Source organism: Polypterus senegalus, chromosome 1 (genome assembly GCF_016835505.1).
Source record: "Polypterus senegalus isolate Bchr_013 chromosome 1, ASM1683550v1, whole genome shotgun sequence".
Taxonomy (NCBI): Eukaryota; Metazoa; Chordata; class Cladistia; order Polypteriformes; family Polypteridae; genus Polypterus; species Polypterus senegalus.
This window is the reverse complement of record NC_053154.1, coordinates 254,608,383-254,633,000: the sequence shown is the minus strand read 5'-3', so window position 1 is coordinate 254,633,000 and position 24,618 is coordinate 254,608,383. Positions and strand designations below refer to the sequence as shown.

The 24,618-nt window shown below is 38.3% G+C and overlaps 1 protein-coding gene across 2 annotated transcripts in view; it reads left to right on the top strand.

Annotated features, from left to right (window-relative positions):
* Positions 1-1,412: 1,412 nt before the first annotated feature.
* pde6c (phosphodiesterase 6C, cGMP-specific, cone, alpha prime) overlaps positions 1,413-24,618 on the top strand; it is a 56,030-nt gene continuing 32,824 nt past the window's right edge. For both annotated transcript variants that reach the window (XM_039772224.1, XM_039772214.1), the window contains exons 1-4: positions 1,413-1,889; positions 8,025-8,177; positions 8,293-8,382; positions 9,858-9,998. In XM_039772224.1, the coding sequence (XP_039628158.1) occupies positions 1,413-1,889; positions 8,025-8,177; positions 8,293-8,382; positions 9,858-9,998 (861 nt within the window). The remainder of the gene's footprint in view (positions 1,890-8,024; positions 8,178-8,292; positions 8,383-9,857; positions 9,999-24,618) is intronic.

The following is a 24,618-nucleotide window of genomic DNA, read 5'->3' as shown; positions in this document are numbered from 1 at the left end:
CATCTTGAGAGCCACCAAGAGAATGGCATCAGGATGCTTGAAACATCTGAAGCGCAGATATGTCTGCATTGTAAGATAACAAAAAAGTGAAAGGATGCCGTCGGCATTTTTAAGTTAGTAGTTTTTAAACTAAGGCTTTTGAAATTGAAAAGCTTCTTAAGCCTACTTTGGCCTCCTCTTTTTCCCACCTTCATCTTTATTCTTTCAGGCTACTTTTCACAAAGATTAAAAGCTCACTAAATCGGTCCTCTGTTGTTCTGATTCACTGGCTGAAAATAGAGTCTGGGGAGGGCCGTCCAACACAAATGTCATTGGAATTAAATGAATACAGCATTTAATGTGTTGAAAATAAAATCTGCCAAAACAGACAAGCAATGCTTTTGTAGAAATGTGTTGCTGTACACAATGGATATGAAATATATGAAAATATACATTAAAATATAATAAACCTGGAGAAGCAGATAGTCCATCCATCCATCCATTTTCTAACCCGCTGAATCCGAATACAGGGTCACGGGGGTCTGCTGGAGCCAATCCCAGCCAACACAGGGCACAAGGCAGGAACCAATCCTGGGCAGGGTGCCAACCCACCGCAGGACACACACAAACACACCCACACACCAGGGCCAATTTAGAATCGCCAATCCACCTAACCTGCATGTCTTTGGACTGTGGGAGGAAACACACGCAGACACGGGGAGAACATGCAAACTCCACGCAGGTAGGACCTGGGAAGTGAACCCGGGTCTCCTAACTGCGAGGCAGCAGTGCTACCCACTGCGCCACCGTGCCACCTGAAGCAGATAATACATATTCTAAATATATAAAGCAATGTAATGTGTTTGAAAGTGTTCTTGAAAAGAGAATTCATGTACGTCATTACTTGCTTGCCTATTGTCTTGATGATAACAAATGGCAATTAATATCCTTTAACATTTCAAAATTTCCAATTTTTTTTTTGCTAAAATGTTCCTATTTCTCAAAAGGATTCTGGTTAAGACCGTAAATTACAAGCTCCTCATTGCAAAGTGTGCTTCATTAATGTCAGCAGCACTGTAAATACATTTGCTGAGGAAATCATGGCTTCTGTGCATATCACTCCTGGCCCTTGATTGGATTGTCCAAACCAAAATGATCATGGTTGGGATTTGCAGCCTAAGAATGCTCAGGGGTTTAATGTCATGATGTCACAATAATTAGCAGTCACTTGGATCTCTTTAGCTACTAAGCCATTGCCTTCTGTCAGCTCTGAAGGAACAAGTGGACGTTGTGGACTAAGTCATCGGAACAGCAATGTCCTTTGAAACTATGGAAAACCGCTGAGCGATCCAGCTGCCAAGACCATACGACAAACCTTGCCAACGTGCTGTATTTCTCGAGTGAGGATTATATAAAAATTAAAAAGAAGAAAAATGGGAGAACTTAAACCAGAATCTGTTGAGAAGTACCTGGAGAACAATCCCCAGTTTGCTAAGGAATATTTTGACAAAAAGCTTAGGGCAGAGGTACTGGGGGCAGCCTTTTCAGGCTCCAAGGTGGAACTAAACGATGGAGCTTCCATAAAGGATGTTTCTCAGGTGGAAGAAGCTACATACATCTTTGAACTGGTTAGCGAAATCCAGGAATTAGGTAACATGGAAAAGACGATTCACAAAGTGTTGCAGAGAATGGCATTGTTATTAAAAGCAGACAGGTGTAGTATGTTCTTGTGCAGGTCTAGAAATGGCATTCCTGAGTTAGCTACTACTCTTTTCAACGTTACTTCAACATCCAGCTTTGAGGAAACCCTTGTTTCACCCGAATCCGAGATAGTCTTTCCTTTGGACGTGGGAATTGTGGGATGGGTTGCTCATACAAAGAAGACTTTCAACATTCCTGATGTGAAAAAGGTAAGTAGAAACCATGAAAGTAAAGGAAAGGGACTGGTCCTTAATATGGTCTGATGGCATATCTTCAGGAGCTCAGTTCCCGGGTATGCCAACTAATTCATTTATTGGACACAAACAGGAGAGAAAAGCAGAGAGCTCTCTGGGCGGAAAAGGCTAAAAGATCTACAGGGAGGGGGAAGCATTTCCATTTGGTCTCTAGCCTGTTGCTGGTCCTTTCTCTGTTCAGAGGAAAGATTTGTGGATAATCCCTCTAAGTTCATAAGGCTGATTACATGAGAAAAGATCAAGGAGGATCAAGATGTCCAGTTCAAATGGCTTCACAAGGCTATGTTGTCCTCGTCACATGGCTGGAGCTCCTCAATTCACCTGCGCCAAAAATACACTTCTCATTACAATAATTACTCCTGCATCTTGAACAGTTGATGCTTGCGTCAGCAACCCAAGGTTTTGCTTTATCATTTTAGTTATGCTACACTTACAAATACTTACATTTAACCAGACTTATTTTCTAACTTTGTCTTTAATTAATGTCACCATTAATGTAATCTCAATTAAAGATAGCCTGTAACTTAAAACACTTTGAGAAAGCCACAACTGAATGAACCTGACATTTACTTCATGAAATAGTTTTACTAAAATAAATCAACATTCAACACTGAATTTAAAAGTATTACTTAAATAAAGTGTATACAAGTCCTAAAATGAATACCTAAAAACTGACAAATAAATGTGGTGAGAAAGTTATAATTTGTATTATTTTAATGAGCACATATTATATTGAGAAATACAAACTTTGAATATATTGAAATGATAGCATCCCTGTGTCTCTGTGGGACTTTGCAGCGTATCCTGCTTTCAGTCCGACATCAGTTTAGTTAAACTGGCGACGGTCTGGGAGTGCACACGGCATTGGATCAGCTCTGGTCTCACACTAGCTAGGAAAATAAATGTCATATACGGTAAAGGTAATGCACTGGTGTTTACAGATGTATGCTCATTGTATATTTGTTTACAGTAAAGCAACAATCATTAAGTGAATTGATATTCTGTTTCACTTATCAAAAAAGTCTAAGTTTGCTTGAAGAAATATGCTATACTTACTCTTGTTTTGTTGTCAGTGTATTAAATACATTTAGAAAAAACTATGCGGACTGTGAAAGTTTTAGGCCAACTTCTTTTAGAAATATCAAACCAGTTTTTTTTTTTATCCATTTTTGGATGACTAAAAGTGAGAATCTTTTTAAGTGACAAGGCAGGAATGAGCACTGGGTGGAATGTCAGCCCACTCAATCAGTCACACATCACTTAACCAAATGTCAGTACCCCCAAAAAAAAACATACGGACAAAGCAGGGATGGGACAACTGCACACAAGTTAAAAAACAGCCGGCGTCTCTGCTAAAATTGACCAACGGGATCAGTAACTTCATCTAGAATGGCTGCTGCCACAAATCTTTACCAAAGAAATCAGGTGTTTAGATAGATAGATAGATAGATAGATAGATAGATAGATAGATAGATAGATAGATAGATAGATAGATAGATAGATAGATAGATAGATATGAAAGGCACTATATGATAGATAGATAGATAGATAGATAGATAGATATGAAAGGCACTATATGATAGATAGATAGATAGATAGATAAATATGAAAGGCACTATATGATAGATAGATAGATAGATATCATTTTAAAATATTTTCATTAACTAAAAAATGAAAATTAGTAATATAACATCACATTCTAACATGTTTGCAGAATAAATGCATCACCAAAATGTACTTTCATGAAGTTACACCATTTTTAAAATGAAACTCCCCCGCCTCACAACATTGTTGCTTTTCCAATCCCTCCTCCTACACAAATTCATTTTGAGATCACATTTCCTTCTAAACAAACCTTTTAAAAATAACTTCACAAAGTGCTCCTCCTCTTTGAAGATAATCTAACACAAGTCTAAAATGACCCTTTTAACCTCCTTGTTCTCCTCCTGCACTTTTAGTAAACTCCATGTATGTCATACATGATAAACCCCAATTATTAGTACTTTAATTCCTCTTAAAAATAAAATTTGAGCATTATTACAGCTTCATTTTCATCCCCCCCTTTGATACCTTTGACCCCCACACTGTTACAAAGTCTTAATTTCATGCATTTCTTTAGTTTAGTTAGCTTTAGTTGTGATTGGACGTCCATTTTGAACATCAGTAAGACGTCAGTCAGTGTTTCCCCAGACTGCTTGTTGTTTTGGCTTTTCAGGGTGGTGAGTTTGGCCTCAGCTAGCACATAATTTAGTACCTAAATATACTTTATACTTATTTCTCTTGTCGTGTTTAACACCAAAAATAAGTAAAACAATATTAAATTGGAATACTGATTTTGTATACAAACCACAAATAAAGGTGAAAAAACCTTTTCGTCTAAAGCAATATAAAAAAAGAAGAATTATTGTTTCTTTTTCACCACAAAACACATACACTTGTCATCATTACTTTTTTGGATTATTTTTAAAAATCAATTGGTAGCAATGACCTTGTGTATAATCCTCACCGCAAATATTTTTGTTGATATAATCATTTTATCATATTTATAAAGCCTTTACCAAACCCAAAACATTTTTGAGTGGCAAACAGATACCTGTGATCAACACGATCAAATGCTTTCTCCTTATCAACGGAGACAATCTCTAAATCCAAACCAAACAGCTTTGAAGCTGCAATAATATCTCGTAACAAAAAGATGTTATCAAAAATTGATCGGTTTGGTATACAGTAACTTTGACATGGATGTATAATTAAGTCCATTACAGTCCTGAGACAGCTGGCCGAAGCACTGGAGAGAATTTAAGAATTGGTGCAGAGGAGACTAAGAGGCTGCCAGTTCTTGATTTGGCACAGGTCTCCCACCTTTGGAATGAAGGTAACCACCACCCTCCTGCAGCTCACAGGCGGCTTACCAGCTATCAGACTCACTGTGAATATCCACTCCCAAGAATTGCCAACATTTAGATCCTCCAGAGAATCTGAAATATCCTGCAGGTTTAGCTCCACATCTAATTTTGATAAAAACTCCCCCAGGATTGTAGGTAACTGTTAAGGTATGCCTTCATTGCTGTATCATCAACATGATCATCTTTAAATTGATTAGAATGTCTAATGTTCTCCAGATCACTCAGTTCTTGTCCATTATCGTTCCTCAGTGTCTAGATCAGTTTATTCTTGGGTTTGTTGGTGTGTCCAAATGGTTTAAGGTTTGAAATCTTGATCTTATCAAAGCCCCCTGGAGCTCTTAAATTTAGAAGCTCTGCAAGCGGGCGTTTTTTAGTAGTCAATTCAGCAAAAACCTCTTCATTATATCTGTATTGTAAAGTTGTCTACAGTTCAGAGATGTCCTGATCCCGAGATTCCCTCTGCTGATGGTACTTTCTGGTGACTTTCTCTGTATACCACTGACAAAACCCACCATCCCACTGCTTGAGTGAAGCAAACTTGGGTTTGGTGAGGGTCCATTGATGTCAGAAAAATTGAAAATATTGAATGAATGAGAGCAGACAACCATTAAAGTGTCAGAAAGACTTAGAAGGAGGCACATTAGGAATGACTGTTTTTGCCCTTATCAAAGATTATGAGACAGGCCTTCTCGAGAGATGTAGGCAGTAGTAACCGAAACAGTAAAAATGGCCTAACCAAGCTATTTACACGGAACCATCTTGTCCTTTAACCTAAGTATATTGTTTAGCTAATGGGCGCTTACTATGCCAAATACCTACTAAATAAGGTCTGTAATGTCCCCATGGACACTAGGTGCGGGTGCGGTTCAGTGCCAGTGCAATCTAATAAAGGATTTTCTGAACAGTTAAAATCCCAGGAGAGACTCAATTGTAGCTATATAGTCATTAATGAACTCCACCTCCTGATCTCCACAACTGACGCATACGACTAGAAGGTGCCCAGCCACCACCTAACTAATGTCTGATTTTATAAAACCACAAAACTGATGAAATAAAACTAAATGGAACCATCACTTCTAATTGATAGCCTTCCACAACTTACTCATGACATTTTTCAGCTTTTTTCAGTTTCTTTCTGGTCAATTCCTTTCTCATGACTCTTTGGACAGACACCAGAAACAGGTGGAGATTAGCAAAGTGGTCCTTTACTTTTACTCCTCTTTAACTGTCAATACTCAGAAACATCATGGGCCCCCAGCCAGTGGCCAAACATTAAGATGGCACTGATTGCTGGCAGTGCTGTAACAGCCCCTGAGTTGGTACTCCGTGGAGGTCCATCCATGTCACTGTCCCCCAAATCACTTTCTATGTCGCTCTGGCATCTAAAACGGCTGCTGCAACCCACAGACGTCTCATCAGACACCAAACATTTCATTTCTGGGCCTTGATTGCTTGACTTTTCTTTTTTTAGTGGGAACTTTAAAAGACTGCACACACACGCTGATGCTTGCACTCCCACTCCACATTCTGCCTGGCATTTCTCACTCATTTCCTCCTCTATGAGACACTTTGTGGCTCTCTCTATTAGGTGTCTGTCATCAGTGGAGATGGCCAGCGCAGCTTCCTCTGAGTTCCCCTTCTCAGTCGCATCTCCACTGCTACCACATTCAGATGTTTCATTTACTTTTTCCAAAGTACTTTCCATAAGCTTACCTGGCACACTAATAACAGACACAGAGTCAGACAAACCGCCAGACTCACTCAGCCAGCGTGTCTTCATTCAGTTCAGTCAGCCTCTGCTCTGCAGCCTCTTTCAACATTGCTCTGGAGGGCTGATCACTCACAGCACCCAGTGTTGCAACTGTCCCATTCACAACAATCTCACAATCATCCATACTTTCAATTTCCAGTTAATTTTCATACTCAGTTTCTTCCTTCTCTGTCTATACCTCAGCTGATTTCTCCATTTAAGGAGCAAAGCCATCAGGTAACCTGACCATTTCTACTTTACACATACTCCATATGTCCAGGTCTGCCACAGTTAAACCACTTCATTGTCTCACAGGTATCAAATACTACAAAGTCACTGCCATCAACTCAAAATCAAAGTGCTACATTTAATTCATCGTTCACATTATTTAAAATCATGTAAACTTGTCTCTGAACAACGTGGTTGAGTTCTTGCATTCAGCATCCTAAAGGTATCATGGGAACATCTGACAAAACTTGTCCATAATGTTTTAATTCTCTTAACAAAATATTATTTTGACATTTGAAATAATTACTTTTTTCGCTGGCACTGATACTGTGATTAAAGCACCATTAAATACTAATCCCCCTTCAACAAGTTTGTTAGATAATACCTCTTTCTTCACAAAAACCAAAACTGATTTACTCATTTAGGAGACAGAACATACATTTTTGTAACCCATCATTTTCCCTACCTCCACCACACACGTTTCAGCAGACACCTGCGAGTCCACCAAAAAGCAAAACTCCTTTTCATTGTGAATAACCCTCAAACTGTTTGGGTGATAAGCTAGATGGTGTGGCTTTAGATGAGGCCATGGCAAAAGACACCAAAGCCGTGCCTTATCGATAATCAGCACTGAACAAGGGACAGACAGACAGACAGACAGACAGACAGACAGACAGACAGACAGACAGACAGACAGATAGATAGATAGATAGATAGATAGATAGATAGATAGATAGATAGATAGATAGATAGATAGATAGATAATAATGACTCTGCCGAAATTTCAGAAAATGACAATTCTCATTAAGGTATTTGATCATGTTCTTGTGCCATCACTCAGAACAGGCAGGGTTCAAGTTCAAGCAATTTGCAGACTTAATTAGCATACACACTTTATATGAAAATGAGAAAAATGCAGTGAAAAAGTAATAGCATCGTGACAGTGAATCCTAGCTATTGACTCCACTGAGAACTTGTGCCACTTGCTTTCCTAAACTACATCATGTGTATCAAAAAAATGAAAGCGGAGTGTAAACACATAAACACAAGTGGGTATGAGTAAGCGTGTTACTGTATGTATATTCTTTATATACATTAAGTTTTGATCTTTATTTCTACAAAGTGTTTACTTGTTATGATTTGTTCGATTAAAAACAAATCAATACAACCTGATTGTTTTTTTTTGCTTTGTTTTTTCTATTCCAGAACACCCATTTTAGTAGCTTTGTTGATGAAAAGACTGGATTTACCACTACTAGCATGATGGCGACTCCCATTATACACGGGAAAGAAGTTCTGGCTGTGATAATGGCACTGAATAAGAAGGATGCCCCCGAGTTTACAAAAGCCGATGAGCAGGTAAATCCAGCCTTCACCAAAGTTCTCCACCATTTCGCTGTACTGTAAAGGCTAGTATGTGGACAGCACTGCCTGACCTTTCCCCCCCTTTCTGTTTTGCTCATTTTCATTTCAGCTCTTCGTCAAATATCTTGGCTTTGTGGATATAGTGTTAAAGTTTCATCACACAACATACCTGCATAATGTGGAATCCAGGAAGAGCCAGGTAGGGAGAGATTCTTTGGGCTTTACTTGCTAAAATGTGTACTCATTATCTTCAAAATTATGTTACTATTGGAAGAAATAATAAAAAGTGCCATTTAGCAAAAAAATATACAGTAATAGAAATTCAATGTGTTATTCATGATTGCAAAGATAACATACTTACATTTCTTTTACTAAAGTAGCAAATGCACTTTTTATAAGAACTACCAAACAGCAATCATAAAGAAAGCAACAGATGAACAGTAGATGCTATGTCTTCGTATGAAAAGATATTAAGATTTCTTTTTACATAAGCACATAACGAAAAACGCAAATTACAATTTCTGACACTATTCATGAAAAATAAAACATGTTATCTTCCTTTTGCCTTTTCACTAAAGGTTTCCAGCTATTCAAGTAAGCAGGGACTCTGATTAATGACTTTTTGTGGTCAGTGCACACCAAACCTGCTAATATTGTATTGTATTACAAAACAAAAAATCCTAATGTACTTAATTAGGATTAGTTGGCTTTCATCAGCATGAAATTTCTAGAGCAGATTATCCAGATGTGTCTAAATTTATAATACATCAGTATTCGCACTTTACTATGACACATCTGAGGAGGCACTGGTCAGGACACAGTCAGCCGAATCCACCAGTGTCAGGTAAAAGTGTTTAAGTTTGGGTTAAACACCCTGGCCACCATCAGTTAGCCAATATTGTTGCTTTTGCAAAAGTACATCATGAACCCAAATTAACATGCAGAGGGTGAGCTTATAAAAAGCACAAATCAGTGGAAAGAAAGGACTTATGGCCTTCAACAGTTGAGACACTGGAGACGACAGATGTCTGCCAAATTGGGGCTTCAAGGAAGAATGGAAAAACAAAAGGCGCTGTTGGCCAGAAGGAAACAGAAGACTCAGAGTGCAAGAAGAATCCTAAGCCAATGGACACTTTTGATCTCAAAATTTAACACAACTACCCTATCTAAAGTGAAGCAATATGGAGGGGAGAGATGAAAAGGCACTGTGTACAGGTGAAATGGATGCAATAAAGTGCACAGAAGCCCTGGAGAAAAATGGACCACACTGTGGAAGAATTCTGGGACTTTGGTGAACTTTCAACCTCCAGTTAGACTGAAACTGAAACCATATAACTAAAGCCAAAGAGATCTGCCATTTGTGCCTCTTTAAAATATCACCTTCCTGGGAAATCTGCTAGTAGTTGTGTTCTATTTGCAATTATGAATTAATTCTGACGTAACTTTAGAATTTTGCTTTCATTTTGGCAATTTAGTTTTTTATGTTGATCAAGAGAAAAATCCTAATCAAATAAGGAGATTAAAGATTTCATACTTTTTTCTGTACTGTGCACAAACCCTATCCACATTTCAACCTTGTATTCATAGAAATGAAAATGTCCCCTCTCTAAATTGTTTATGTTATGAAAGCTAAATAACCAACAGAGTGACTTTCATGTTTCTCCCCTTCAACAGGTGCTTCTCTGGTCTGCTAGCAAAGTTTTTGAGGAGCTAACGGATATCGAGCGGCAGTTTCACAAAGCGCTGTACACTGTCCGAGCCTACCTCAACTGTGAACGCTATTCTGTTGGCCTGCTCGATATGACCAAAGAGAAGGTAAGAGGATGGAAACTTGTACTTTTTTTTTTCATTAGTGGTAGAACTAACTGAATAAAAGTCACGCTGAGACTTTGAGCCTACAGGGTCTATTAACAAGAACGGCACTAGAGCCATGTTCTGCTGTTCACTGCTCAGCCTGCCTTGTAATAGACAAAGAAGCAAAGGGCACGGATTGATGATAACTTTAGGGAGTGACAAAACCATGCAGGACTTTAGGAGGACAGTCCATAAACACCGCAGGTGCAGGGAGGAAAAGCTTAGGCACCTGTAAGTAAATAATTAGGTGGATAAAGCGGTAAAATAAGTGCTGCCACATTAGTGTTCTTCTAGTGTATGCTAAAAATGTGAAAACCCATTAGCAGGTCAGGTCAAGTTGGGGAGCATGCACTGGTAAAGTGTGTTGCCGCACCCACCAAACGACAAAAAAGCTCAGGATCCTGGTTGGCAACCCCCCTGACAGTCACGTGGTCCAGTCCCACCCTCCAGAAATGACCATCTATCTGCCGCAGACAGGCGTTAGGTGGGCATCCCCTTTGTCTGGTCCAGCCATTCTGGTCCTCAACAATGAGGATCCTGCAAGCTAGATGACCCTCAGGAAACTGCGTCACATCCCGTTATGACTAATGAAATGTCGTGTTGTTTTAGAAATAATTTTAATTATCATTTTCATTCATTACGCTATGAATCATGCAGCTAAAAAAATGGAGCCCAAATAGGGTTATGGTGGGTGAACTACCTTTCATTGGCCAGACTCCAACTCAAGTAGTGTAAAGTTAAATGCACTTCATATTTCATTAACATAAACTTTTTTTTTTTTTAAATGACCTGATGGAGAGATAAACGTCTAAGCTCAGATTCCCAGCTAAAATTGTTGGCTCCAGCAATTATAGCGTTGTCAGAACTTTTTTCTGCCAATTTGGAGAAAATTCTGCAACATTCACAATGATGAAAATATATTGTGAATTTTTTTTTATTCCAAGAAAACTGAAGAAAAAGACGTCAATGTGTTTCACAGCACTTTCTTGAAATATGTAAAATCACTTTCAAACTATGCTTCTTGGATGAGGTGATTTTATGTATGTGGATACACACCTGAAGCCTTATGTTGAGGGGAGCAATTTAACTGCGTCAAATTGAGGAATTTGAAGTGAATTCTTCTGTAAGGGTAACATCTTACTTAGTCTGCCATAATATTGGGTGTAAAAGAGGAAAATACAGTCATGTCCTGATTTACGGCCGGCTGAGTTATGGCCATTCACTCTTATGACCGATGATCGTATAAAAACAAAAGGCTAATAATGTTCAAGGAATTGCCAAATGCAGCCACTACACGCTACAAAGACTGCACGTCTTTCATTTATCACGTATTTGTGGCGTATAAAATGATACACTCTGCATACAAGCAATGAATGAAGCAATGGTGGGGCTGCATTGGTAGTGATTTCTCGTTCTCTCGGCTGTCATCCATTCTATACTGATGCTGCAATCAAAAAATGGCCGCAAAAAATAAAGGAAATGTATCATTGTGTTCACAGAGATCCAATCTTTGAGCCACTGACTGGCCATGCCAAACAATGTTTCTTTGAGGCTGTCTCTCATGCAGCATTTTTGCAGATGGTTCACTCTTGTGTCTTCCATTAATAAGACTGCAATGCCATATAAATACTTTTTTCGCTGTTACTATTATTATTTCTCTGGGTCTCATATATTTTTGGACTCTTGGAGGGCCATATAAGATTTATTTTACTCAGCGCTTCCCCACATGGCTAATTCTTTTGCATTCGGCCCACACTACCTTCCCTTACTGTACATGGACTCAAAGATTGGTTTATACCAACAGTTAAAACATACCTACCGGTGACCCATACTAGACCCCCAGAACTACAATTGCAATGCCCTGTAAATAGTAATACTGTATGTGTTTTCGCTGTTACTATTATTATTTCCCTGGGTCTCATATATTTTTTGACTCTTGGAGGGCCCTATAAGATTTATTTTACTCAGCGCTTCCACACATGGCTAATTCTTTTGCATTCGTCCCACACCGCCTTCCCTTACACAGACTCAAAGATTGGTTTATACCAGCAGTTAAAGTACACCTACTAGTGACCCACACCAGACCCCCAGAGCTACAATTGCAATGAGCTGTATACTTTGTAACCAACAAACAGCCAAGCTGACATGCAGGCGAATGGCTGGTCCCAAATGGAGTCGTAAGTCAGCGCATGACTGTAAGCAAAGTGAAATGACCTCTCAAAGTAGTATATTTAAAACAGAAAATGAACTGGTAGTTTACATTGCACAAAAAGGGAGTCTTTTTTATTTCAAAATTTGTAATATGCTCTATTTGAGATTCAACAAATTTCCTTCAAGAATAAGTGACCACACCTCAACAAAATTAGTCCTCCAGGATTCAAGTTGTTTCATTCAGACAGTCATGACAAAGAAACTATTTACTTTTGCCACTTTATGTGACCATATCTAAAAGGTGTGTGTTTTAGCCCTGTTGTGCATTTTTCATATGCTTCAGTATTTTAGGGCTTAAATAACTGGAGAAGCACATAAGCATCACATGAAGTGCAGTATGGGAAATGCATTTGCCCCCAACCAGAGAGGGGCAGGCTTATAGTGAGACAAACAGTGTGGCTCCTTAATGACACAAGTGCAGGCAGTGCAGCTCTCATTTTAGCAGATCTTCTTCGTCACCTCACAGAAGCCAAAGCTACATGAACTTGTGGTGAAGGCTCCCTTGACATTTTTCTTTTTACAAAATAGCAACTTAGTATTACTTAGTAGTTCAATTGCAAGCAATGATGTACATCTGAAGTGTGCAGTGATGGAAGTCCCTGATGTGTCACTAGGTGTCTGTAGTGTGGCCACACTTTTGTACCCAGCCCCAGGATAAAAACCATTGTACAGAACTATTACTGCAATGGTGGTTTCATACATTTAAGGCCACGCCATGCTTCTCGGCCACAACTTGACCTCTCCTTTAAAGAAGGCTGATTTATAACATGCTACTCAGGGGTCACTTGTCCATTGTGGATTTGTCTTTTTTTCTTTTCAAAAAAAGCTGGCATCATTTTCTGCTGCTGGCCATACATATTGATTTTGAACGATGTAGGAGACCATGTCCTTCATGTCTCCCACGGAGTTAAGCATTTATATAGCAGAAATAAAACCAAGACATGCAGCTGACAAACCCCCTGATGCTGAAACACTGACTACTGATTGGTAACATAGCTCTCACTAGAGCCATCATTTGCCAACTAGTTAAGAGTGTTTGGCAAACAAGAATTGGCTGGGGAGCATTTCCTACATAAATGAGTCCTTTGTGAGACTTTGTCTTTTCTTTTGGGCCTTTGACTTGCAGCAAAGCACAATTCCTCTGTTTAACACACAAAGGCTATACGGCACATTGTACCTAAACCTTATCTGTGAAGAAAAATAGTGAGATCACCGTAGGATGATAAGGATACCATTAACATCCAGCAGTTACAGCAGTATTTGTAGGATTTTTTCTCAGTGCCCATGAACATGAGAAAGTGGATAAAAAGCAGTTGAAATTCCTCTGAACTTTTACATGTTCAGTCAGGAATAATTGACTTGCTTCAGTTGTTCAAGATTTTTCCTAAGAATGTTGTGGTGCAAATTACAGTTAAAAGATCAGTTCCTGGATGGAGCTTTTCAGATTTGACTAACAGAAGGAGTCAATTTGGATCCAAAACCAAACCATAAGTGAATAATTAAGAATTCAAAGATGTATACTACTGTTTATCTGTGTTTGAACTATCAATAAGCCATCGCAAATGTGTTGTACTTCATCAGCTTCTGTCCGTTGGAGTTAACAGATGATTTTTAAATTGCCTTTACTGTTTGATTTATCCTCATATTTAGTATGACTACCTGCAGCAAAAGCGAAGAGACCGATGTGTGTTTGCTATAACGTTCCCCACCTTTGTTTCCAGCATACAACTTTACAAATTTCTAGCCTTTCAGTTATCAAGTGGCTCTGCCTTTATGATAAGTTACCATATGCAACTCTCCACAATCTAAGCATCAGTCCAACCAAGACCGGGGCGTCAAACTCAAGGCCTGTGAGCCGGATCCGGCCTGTGGACCATTTTAATGAGGCCTGTATCATCCGTATTCAAAACAGGTTCCATACAGGCCTTGACGGTGGGTTGGTTTTCTCAAAAAAAAACATTTAAAGTTCATTTCATATATTGATTGGATTGGTATATAGTTTAGTCACATTACATTTACACCAGCAATTAAAATTGTGTGCTCAGCACATTATAGCTACTAAACTGTTAGAATAAAAACAAAACGTGAAAATAAGGTGACATCCCACATTGCCATAAAAAAGGTAGTATTTTAACATGATGACAAAGATATTTCAGTCTTATGAAGAAGAGATAGATAGATAGATATGAAAGGCACTATATATTAGATAGAATGATAGATATGAAAGGCACTAATATATGATAGATAGATAGATAGATAGATAGATAGATAGATAGATAGATAGATAGATAGATAGATAGATAGATAGATAGATAGATAGATAGTTTTAAAATCTCTTCATTAACTAAAAAATGAAAAAGAGTAATATAAGATCACATTCTAACATGTTTTGCAGAATAAATAGATAAATAGATAAGCTATCACTCTGCTCACTTTTTAATGCTATAAGGGTATCAGAGCAGGCCAGCCTTCCATGAATGCTCTGTGAATCTGAAGAAAGATTTCAGGCTTACAGCCTCACATGTCCTTGTTTTGCTGATGTCAAATGTATTCACAATACTAAAGTTATTTCTGATTGTAAAAATCTTGGCCAGGAATCTTGACAATTCAGGAATACAATGGTATTGTTCTGCCAGTAGACCTGACTGTTTGTCCTGCCATACACTGTTGTTCAGAAAAGGTGTTAATTCATTTCATTGAAAGTGTAAACTGAATATGCATCACTAAATGAAAAACACAATAAAAAGAGAGAATGACAACTGTGCATAGAGAAAACTGATGTTTTTGTTTATCTGTTTTTCAACTGAGAGTGTTTGATGAGAAATGTGTCAAAAGCTCATACAGAAACAATAGCTGTGATTTGTACTTGTAGTTTTGATTACATAAAAACATGAGATAGCCATTAACCACAATCAAATGCAAGTGGCAAATGGCTGCGTAGCACACATATAGTGACGGTGGCAAAAATTACCTCCACTATAACTCACCAACATTAATTAAGTTGTAGTGATTGAATGCCCTGCACTGTAAACACAAATTAGATAAAGTGGTTGACAGTGTTGTGCAAAAGAAATGAAAATGATTTGTACTGTGTTTGTTATTTTTACGTGTATCATACTGTATGACTGGTAAGAAACAAGTACTGCATAAGTAGAGTTCATGTTTAGACCCTAAGAATTAGTAATGATAAATTAGTACAATGTGAAAAAATACATTAAAGGTATATCTATCCATCCATCCATCCATTTTCCAACCCACTGGTCACGGGGGTCTGCTGGAGCCAATCCCAGCCAACACAGGGCACAAGGCAGGAACCAATCCTGGGCAGGGCGCCAACCCACCGCAGGCCACACCCACACACCAAGCACACACTAGGGCCAATTTAGAATTGCCAATCCACCAAACCTGCATGTCTTTGGACTGTGGGAGGAAACCAGAGCGCCCGGAGGAAACCCACGCAGACACGGGGAGAACATGCAAACTCCACACAGGGAGGACCCGGGAAGCGAACCTGGGTCTCCTCAAGTATATCTAAAGAGTAAAAAATGGAGTGCAATTAATGGTTAACAAATTATTGAAAACAAATAAATACATGTAGTTTTACATGTATGCAGTGTTTCAGCTGCCAATATCAATTAATAGATTCAATGTGCAATGAATATTTATTGTATTTCCATAGACTCACAGTGATGCAGACTTAAAACATGAATGTTTGAAAAAATAATGTATATAATACAAAAAAATGCAGAATCTATGTATTACCGTAAAGTTTGGATTAAACGAATTTTTTCCTCATGTTATATTCCAAAAGTAAAAAAATTCTAACACTAAAGGCTTTGCAACATTTTAATAAAAAGGCCTATTAAAAAACACTTTTATAAAATTATTGATCACTCTTTTATATTTAATATAAAGGAATGGCTACTAGTCCAGTGTACACCTGTTAGACTGCTACTGGTCTTTAGTTGATATTATTTAATGTAATGGTGGCACCATAATGATGAGAAAATTTTAGGTGTTTACTTCTTTCTTTCACTTTACAGATATAAACGGTGCAACAGTCTGTGTCTTTGACTGCTTTTGATGGTTGTTTGATTTGAATTCCTGTCAATTAACTGTTAAACTCGGACACATTTCTTTATTGTAGCAATGGTTCTTACACTCACGCCTGGAGACTCCATGTGGATGCTCGTTTTTATTCTCACGTCACTGAATGCTGAAAGGCTGCAACTACTTCAGTGTCAACCCAAAGCTTACTTGCAAATAATGCAAAATGCAAATTGTACAAATTAAGTCAAAACAACACAACCAAATTGTTTAACATGTAACATAAATAAATGTTTCATTCTATTTAAAAAAATTCCAAATTTAATTTATCTATGTTTTCATTGTCCCCAAAACATAAAAACTGACAAATAACAGCTTGCTTCACGAGGCTATGAATCGAATTAAAACACAGAACTTGGTTGGAACAGAAATCTGCTGGGGTCCCTAGGAGTGAATTTTAGGACCAATGGACTAGAGTAATCTGAACCGTGCATTGCATTTGAAATGTAAAGTAACATCATTAGGTGTTCTTTTTTGAGCCTGTTAAAATCAGTTTGATCTTTTTGGTAAATTCATAAAGCCCTAATAAAGTGTATGCAGACGGTCCCATGACCTCTAAATCTGCCTCTGATTGCAGCCCTCATGGATTATATATACTGTAATTTTTGGCCCTCAATAAAATTGAGTTTGAAACCCCGGATCTATGACAAAGAATATTTTTACAAAGTGATACATCATTGCCACCTATTTCTTCATTGATTATCTCATCATCCATATTCCCTTCCATGTGATGCCTTTTTACTGAAAAAAGAATGACTTCCACCATAATCTGACCTCTTTATTTCAAGAGTAAAAGCATTACTTGTCCCATTTAAGGAAAACATTACCTTTTATTTATTTATTGTAATTTTTGTCTTAGTTTTCTTTGTACATCTGACTGAACAGTTGATAAGAGGTCCCCTCACTCCATTCTCTGGCATACCTTTGTTAACTCTCTTCCGGCTCTGCCCTGACCACAAGTGATTTTTAGCCCCCATGAAGATGGCTGAAGCACAAACAGAGGCCTTCAAAAACATAGACAAGAAGCCAAACAAAAAACACATTTGGAGTAGCAGGTAATGAGTAATGAAATAATAATAATAATAATAATAATAGTAATGAGAGACAGGAATGTGAAAGTCAAAAATAAAAAGAATGCTAAATCCAACCCGTGTTAAATAAGACAGACAATAGGAACTCAAGCAATACTGAAAAGTCAACCACCAAGCGCTGTAGGAGACAGGATCGCTCTGTAAATGGACACACACACACCTTTTTGTATTATAAGACTGCCCTAGAATTTATGTTGGTGGGCAGCCCTGAGTTAGGAGCCTGGCTAAAAGAATATGGATTTGACGTTGTATGTGCCAAGATATGAATGAGCTTATTTTCCTTACTGTGATTTGAGATTAAAGGATTTCTTATACAGCTGATTTGATTTCTGATCATTTTGTTTCTGCCATTTTGTTTTAACAACCCCAAACATTGCAGATAGATTGAACTTTGTGTAATTACACTCAGTTTTCAGGGTTCAATTGAGAAACAGCTTCATATATGAATAAGGACAAATATTTAGCTGAACGGCACATCAGCCAGATTCAAATGCCAATGTTGTAAGCCCTACTACTGCACAGTTCAGTGCACCAAAACTTGATTTTATTTTGTGCCTCATCATTACCCCTGTCACTTCAAGTTACAATAAGGTGGTCACTGTGGTTCTTGCCATAAATTGTACCTAAGAAAGGTTGGCATCCAAGGGGGTACCCAGCTATACAAATGTATGTTCCAATACTCCTCCTTTCAGGAAGGGCAACTGGTTCACCCACAAAATGCCCATTAAACTGGCAGATAGAGAAAGAGAATAGCCTGATCATAAAATGTTTCTTAGTGTAAGTTTATGCAAACAGATTAAGAAGAGGCATGATTAAAGTGTTTAAAATAGACACATGGAATAAATTATTTTATTTTAGAAAACTGAGGTGAATAAGATGAATGACCTTCTTGGGCTGAATGGCTTGTTCTTCTCATAATTGTTCTAATTAAAAACATTTCGGCATTTCTTGAACCCATTAATCCAGTTCAAAGTTGTGGTAGCCAGAGCCTAACACAGCAAAACTGAATATAAGTTGGCACACCCACACAATTTAGTAGAAAACACATTTCTTTGGGATACAGGAAAACATACAGAATACTCAGTGGAAAATGTGCAACGTGGACATGGGCAGTGCCCAGGCTGGGGCTCAATACCTGGAGCTGTGCTAACCAATGGGTCACTCTATCAGTTTCGATTAACCACGTTAAAATTCAAATGGCACAGTAACGCTCTCTTTAAAATAAATCAAACTGAAAAACAAAAAAGTAATTGGGGCTAAAACTAAAATTTACAATCATTAGGCATGATTAGTTATTAAGGTTTGTATTATGGAAAATGGGCAATCATTTTTGAATGATGCAACACTATGAAAGATTTACCAAGAAACTGTTTGGAAATGTGAATAACATTTTGCTTTACTGGATATTTTACAGTCGTCACTGAAATGCATATAAACAGATACATGATCACTTTATAAAAGGTACTTTTTACTTATTTCCTAACTAGCAACATTAGATAACAGAATACATTTAAAAGTACTTGATACCTCTTGTCCTTGTGTGTCTGAACCTCACTTGACCGGTGCTTCCTCCCTCCGCTTCTAAGACTCTGTCATTATTTTTGATGCGCCTTGTTTGCCCCTCATGTCCCCTGTTTTCCCTACTTTGAATTCAAATCTCAGTTTTACTCCATTAACACTTGCACTTCCTCTTTTGATTGTGTTACCAAAGCCACACTGACCAATCAGATTGCTTACAGTCAAACTGGACAAACACATATAGACAGACCTTAGTGGTTTATTATATAGTAGATAATGCTGTAGTCGAATTATTCCATAAAATATTTGAATTTGTACTAGATGTAATATGTGTATTTGAAATTGATTTTTTAATTACAATTTGGTTACAAAAGAAAGCTTATTGTTTAGGTGTGATTGGACAGGTTTATAATCAGTAGCATTAAACTGTGCTTGGGGTTTGCACTAGATATTGAATTACTGTCACTGCCTGCACTGTACGAGGAAATGCAGTCTTTTCTCGTTATTAGGCATTTTTCTCCTCGCACGTTTGTGAGCAAGGCCCCAATGTGTGTAAGTCACCCTGATGGTAGATCCGGCCATGCAGAAACTATACCACTAGCACTGAGAACAAGGCAAGAACCGATCCTAGGTGGGGTGCCAGTCCATCATTGGGCACACTGCTGTACACAGTGTCGTTCACTCACACTGGGCCAGTTCAAAGACACCAATTAATCTAACATGGAGATCTTTGCAAACTGGGAGGAAAACCAGAGTATCCAGAGAGAAACCCACAAAGATTGTGGTACAAACTCTACGAAGGCAGTAATAGGACCAGGGTTGGAAGCAGATCAGACAATAGAGCTAATCACCATGCTACCACTTAACAAAGCAGGTAATTAGGATTTCTTTCCACACTGCCACATTGCACAGGATTAATTAGCAAGCTCACGTAGATCTTCTGAACTCTGTCATTCTTCTCCACCAGATCCTTAAGCACTGCTGCAGAACACCTCTTCTCTGAAATGACTGTTGACAGTTAGCGTCATGCCACTGAGTGCTGCTACTATTTTTGCTAGGCAGTGACTCATATGGCGTGTTAACTCTGTCGCAACGTAGCCAATCAGGCTCACTTTCTAATTGGTCACTAGGAGTCTACTGGTTGGTTTCTTTTAGTTCAATAATTTAGACTTTTCTGCCATTGACTTTCCTGACCACAATTCATATCTTGCTCTTTTAATATGGATGTTCACTTGATCGGTATTCTGCTCTCACTCAGACTGCTCTCTCCAGCCAGTTCTCTCTTTAACATTGATCCTAATTCCAATTTCACACTCATGTCTTGTTCTCCATCATCTTTACAACATGTTTAAACAGTCCTACTATATCAGCAGCATAAGTGATCCATTTCAGTTATGATGACCAGCATTTCCTTTTTTATTCTTTTATTGAATTTATTAAAAGCATATAACGTTCCATACAATCAAGGCAAACTTAACAAAACTAGATTCAATTCAACCCCCACCAATGACAAGGAGAGGGAGGCCAACAGCCAGAGTAAAACTTTGACAGCAGTACAAAGGGAAAGAAGTCCTTCTCCCCAATATAAATGCTTATTGTAAAATATTATTGATTAGATCCTGCTAGGTTTTTAAAAAGTTTTGAACAGATCCTCTAGGTGAGAATATAATTTTTCCCAGTTTCAAATAATATATGACATAAGTTACCCACTGACTTAACAGTGGTGGGCTAGGATTGATGACCAACATTTTCAAGCCATATCCAGCTGACAATTTCCACATCTCAAACTTATTTCCTACTAACTCAATTTAACTGTTGGAACAGCTTCAGGTCATGTTGACACAGAAAAATGTAGATTTGGATAAACCAGTGACATAAATGACAGAGTTTCTATAGTCAAAGAGCAAGCAGTTCAGGCCTGAGTTGATGAAAAGCCAGTGAAAAACAAAGCTAAGGGGAAAATAAACAAACTGATGTGCTGGCTTGGTTCATTGGCAACTATCTGTAAATTGACCCAACAAGAAAGAGTGAACGTGTGTGTGTGTGTGTGTGTGTGTGTGTGTGTGTGTGTGTGTGTGTGTGAGTCTGCGCCCTGCGAGGGAGTGACGCCCTATCCAGGGTTAGTTCCTGCCTTGGGCTCTCTAATGCTAAAAAAGTTTACAGACCTCAATGAACTTATCAAAATGAAGGTAAAAGCAGAAGAAGACTCGGAATGAGAAATTCAAAGTGGTGTCATTATCAAGCACAGGTCAAGCATGCAGAACATGGCTAAAAACAGACCGGTTAACTGGAAAGCTAAGAATAATTTAGGACTGTGGTTTGTAACCATTCAAAAGTAGATTAGATTGGATGAGATATACTTTATTAATCCCCAAGGTGAACTTCAGTACCTCATAGATAAGGAGAAATGTCCATTTATCATACTAGTACTGGCTCATAAAGTTCAAGGTTTAACAGTAAATGGACTATTTGCTCTGGGATGGGAACATGGCAAACAAGAAAGAAAGAAAGAAAGAAAGAAAGAAAGAACTGATAATCTTATGTATAGAGATAAAAAAAAAACTAAATAATAATAAAAAGGTACTTGATAAAGTAAATCTTTCTATTTAAAAGTCATAATTCTTCAGCTAATACAATAACAAATGACATTCAGAATATTAAAGTAAATAATTTCTAACAGCAGAAAACAACATGTTTGACATTCAGGAAAAAACAAACCATCCATCCATCCATTTTCTAACCCGCAACCAGTTACTTGAAAACAGAAGAAGAAATGAAAGCACAACACTGAAGACTATTTCCAAACCATCCATCCATCCATTTTCTAACCCGCTGAATCCGAATACAGGGTCACGGGGGTCTGCTGGAGCCAATCCAAGCCAACACAGGGCACAAGGCAGGAACCAATCCTGGGCAGGGTGCCAACCCACCGCAGGACACAAACAAACACATCCACACACCAAGCACACACGAGGGCCAATTTAGAATCGCCAATCCACCTAACCAGCATTTCGTTGGATTGTGGGAGGAAACCGGAGCGCCCGGAGGAAACCCACGCAGACACGGGGAGAACATGCAAACTCCACGCAGGGAGGACCCGGGAAGCGAACCCGGGTCTCCTAACTGCGAGGCAGCAGCGCTACCACTGTGCCACCGTGCCGCCCATTTCCAAACCAAAGAAGACTCTATTACAAACAAGTGCAAGAAACTTTAAAATAACATGTATTTAAAAAGAAAATATGGTACTGGTATCTACTCTACACATTTAAATCAAATAGTCATTTCAAAATAAAATGTATATTTTAATAATCCATTTAGAAAAACGACTATGGAAGACCATCTTCAAACAAATTTGAATTAGCATACATAAAAAGGTAGTTAGAAAGTTGGGATTTTCAGTAATGGCTGGTGTTTGTTTCCTGCCTTGCGCCCTGTGTTGGCTGGGATTGGCTCCAGCAGACCTCTGTGACCCTGTAGTTAGGGTATAGCGGGTTGGATAATGGATGGATGGATGGATTTTCAATAATGCGTATGTTAAGCCTAAAACATAAAAAACACCTTTCATTGAACAAGATAAAATATAACATTTGCACTTCTTAATATACTTAGTTATTTGACTCACAAATTATTATTAATATAAATGCACTCATTGGCCACTTTATTAGGTATACCTGTTCAACTACTTGCTAACAGAAATATCTAATCAGCCAATCACATAGGAGCAACTCCATGCACTTAGGCATATAGACATTGTCAAGATGGCCTGCTGAAGGTTAAACTGAGCATCAGAAATGGGAAGAAAGGTGATTTAAATGACTCTGAATGTGGCATGGTTGTTGGTTTCAGATAGGCTGGTCTGAGTATTTCAGAAACTGCTGATCTACTGGGATTTTCACACGCAACCATCTCTAGGGTTTACAAAGAATGTTCCAAAAAGGGGAAAATATCCAGGGAGTGGCAGTTCACTGGGAAGAACTGCCTTGTTGATGCCAGAGGTCATAAGGGAATGGAGAGACTGGTTTGAGCTGATAGAAAGGCAACAGTAACTCAAATAACCACTCGTTACAGAAGAAGCAGAAGAGCATCTCTGAACACACAACTAATTGATCATACCCGGTGCCACTTCTGCCAGCTAAGAACAAGCAACATGATGCTACAGTTCTCATGGGCTCACCAAAATTGGACAATAGAATATTAGAAAAATGTTGCCTGGTCTGATGAGTCTTGTGTTCTGCTGCGACATTCAGATGGTAGGGTCAGAATTTGCCATCAACAACAGGAAAGCATGGATCCATCTTAACTTGTATCAATGGTTCAGGCTGGTGCTGGTGGTGTAATGGTGTGGGGTTTTTTTTCCTTTGCACTTTCTGCACCCCTTAGCACTAATTGTGTATCATTTAAATGCCACAGCTTACCTGAGTATTGTTGCTGACTATGTTTGTCCCTTTATGACCACAGTGTATCCATCTTCTGATGGCTACTTCAAGAAGGATAACGTGCTATGTCACAAAGTTCAAACCATCTCAAACTGGTTTCTTGAACATGACAATGAATTTGCTGTACTCAAATGGCATCACAATCAACAGCTCTCAATCCAATAGATCACCTTTGGGATTTGATGCAATGAGAAATTCTCACCATGGATGTGCAGCTGAAAAAATCTGTATCAACTGCTATCATGTCAATATGGAGAAAAAACCCAGAGAAATGTTTCCAGCACCTTGTCAAATATATGCCATGAAGAATTATATCAATTCTGAAGGTAAAAGGGGGTCCAACCCATTACTAGTTCCTAATAAAGTGGCCGGAGAGTGTATATATTACATAATTAGCTAGCACCATATCAACTTAATATAAACATATATTAGATAATTAGCTAGCACCTTTCCTGATTATATTTGATACACTCATTCATTCTAATATTGAGAGGACATGTAAGCATCAATGCTAATTTCCTGCTAGCCAGTCTGCTGGTTTGAATTATTATAATTACAAAGTCACAGGCAGGGTGAGTAAAATGCTTTCTGAATTACTTGATGTTATCAGCTAACGAAGAAGGATGAACCTGCAGTTGTATTCCTCCCATCTACAGTGTGATCTCTTGCAGTCTGTGGTTTAAGATGTCATGCTATATCTGTTAACTGCCTGCCTCAGTGTTAAGAGTAGCTACTACATCTGAACTTTGCCTTAGACTGTACCGTAATTATTTGTGAAATGATTCAAAACTAAAGTTACATAATTTTTTGGAATATCAGTACGTCTATATGTGCTTGGACTGTGATGCTCTAAGCTGTTTTTTACTGAACAGTGCTCTTCGTCCACTGCGTTGTTGTTCAACTTCAGTCTTCAGACTAAGCATCAGACTCCCATTACATGTTGCATCTGCTTAGACCTGGTTCTTCATTTAAGCATGATCTCAGTGCATCCTGCGCTACCATTGTGCCTCCTTTAAATGCTTTGCCTTGATAACTTTCATAATTATAAGTTTATTTCTATCCTTACCCTTTTTATTCCTGGTTTTTCATGAATAAGTTTCCTTTAGTCTAAGTTGTCTGCAGATTGGAGTTGTTACCATTCACAACTATGATGGCTGCCTGATTCTCCATAAGACACCCCCCCATACCACCCCGAGACTAGCAGCATTTCGGCTGCAA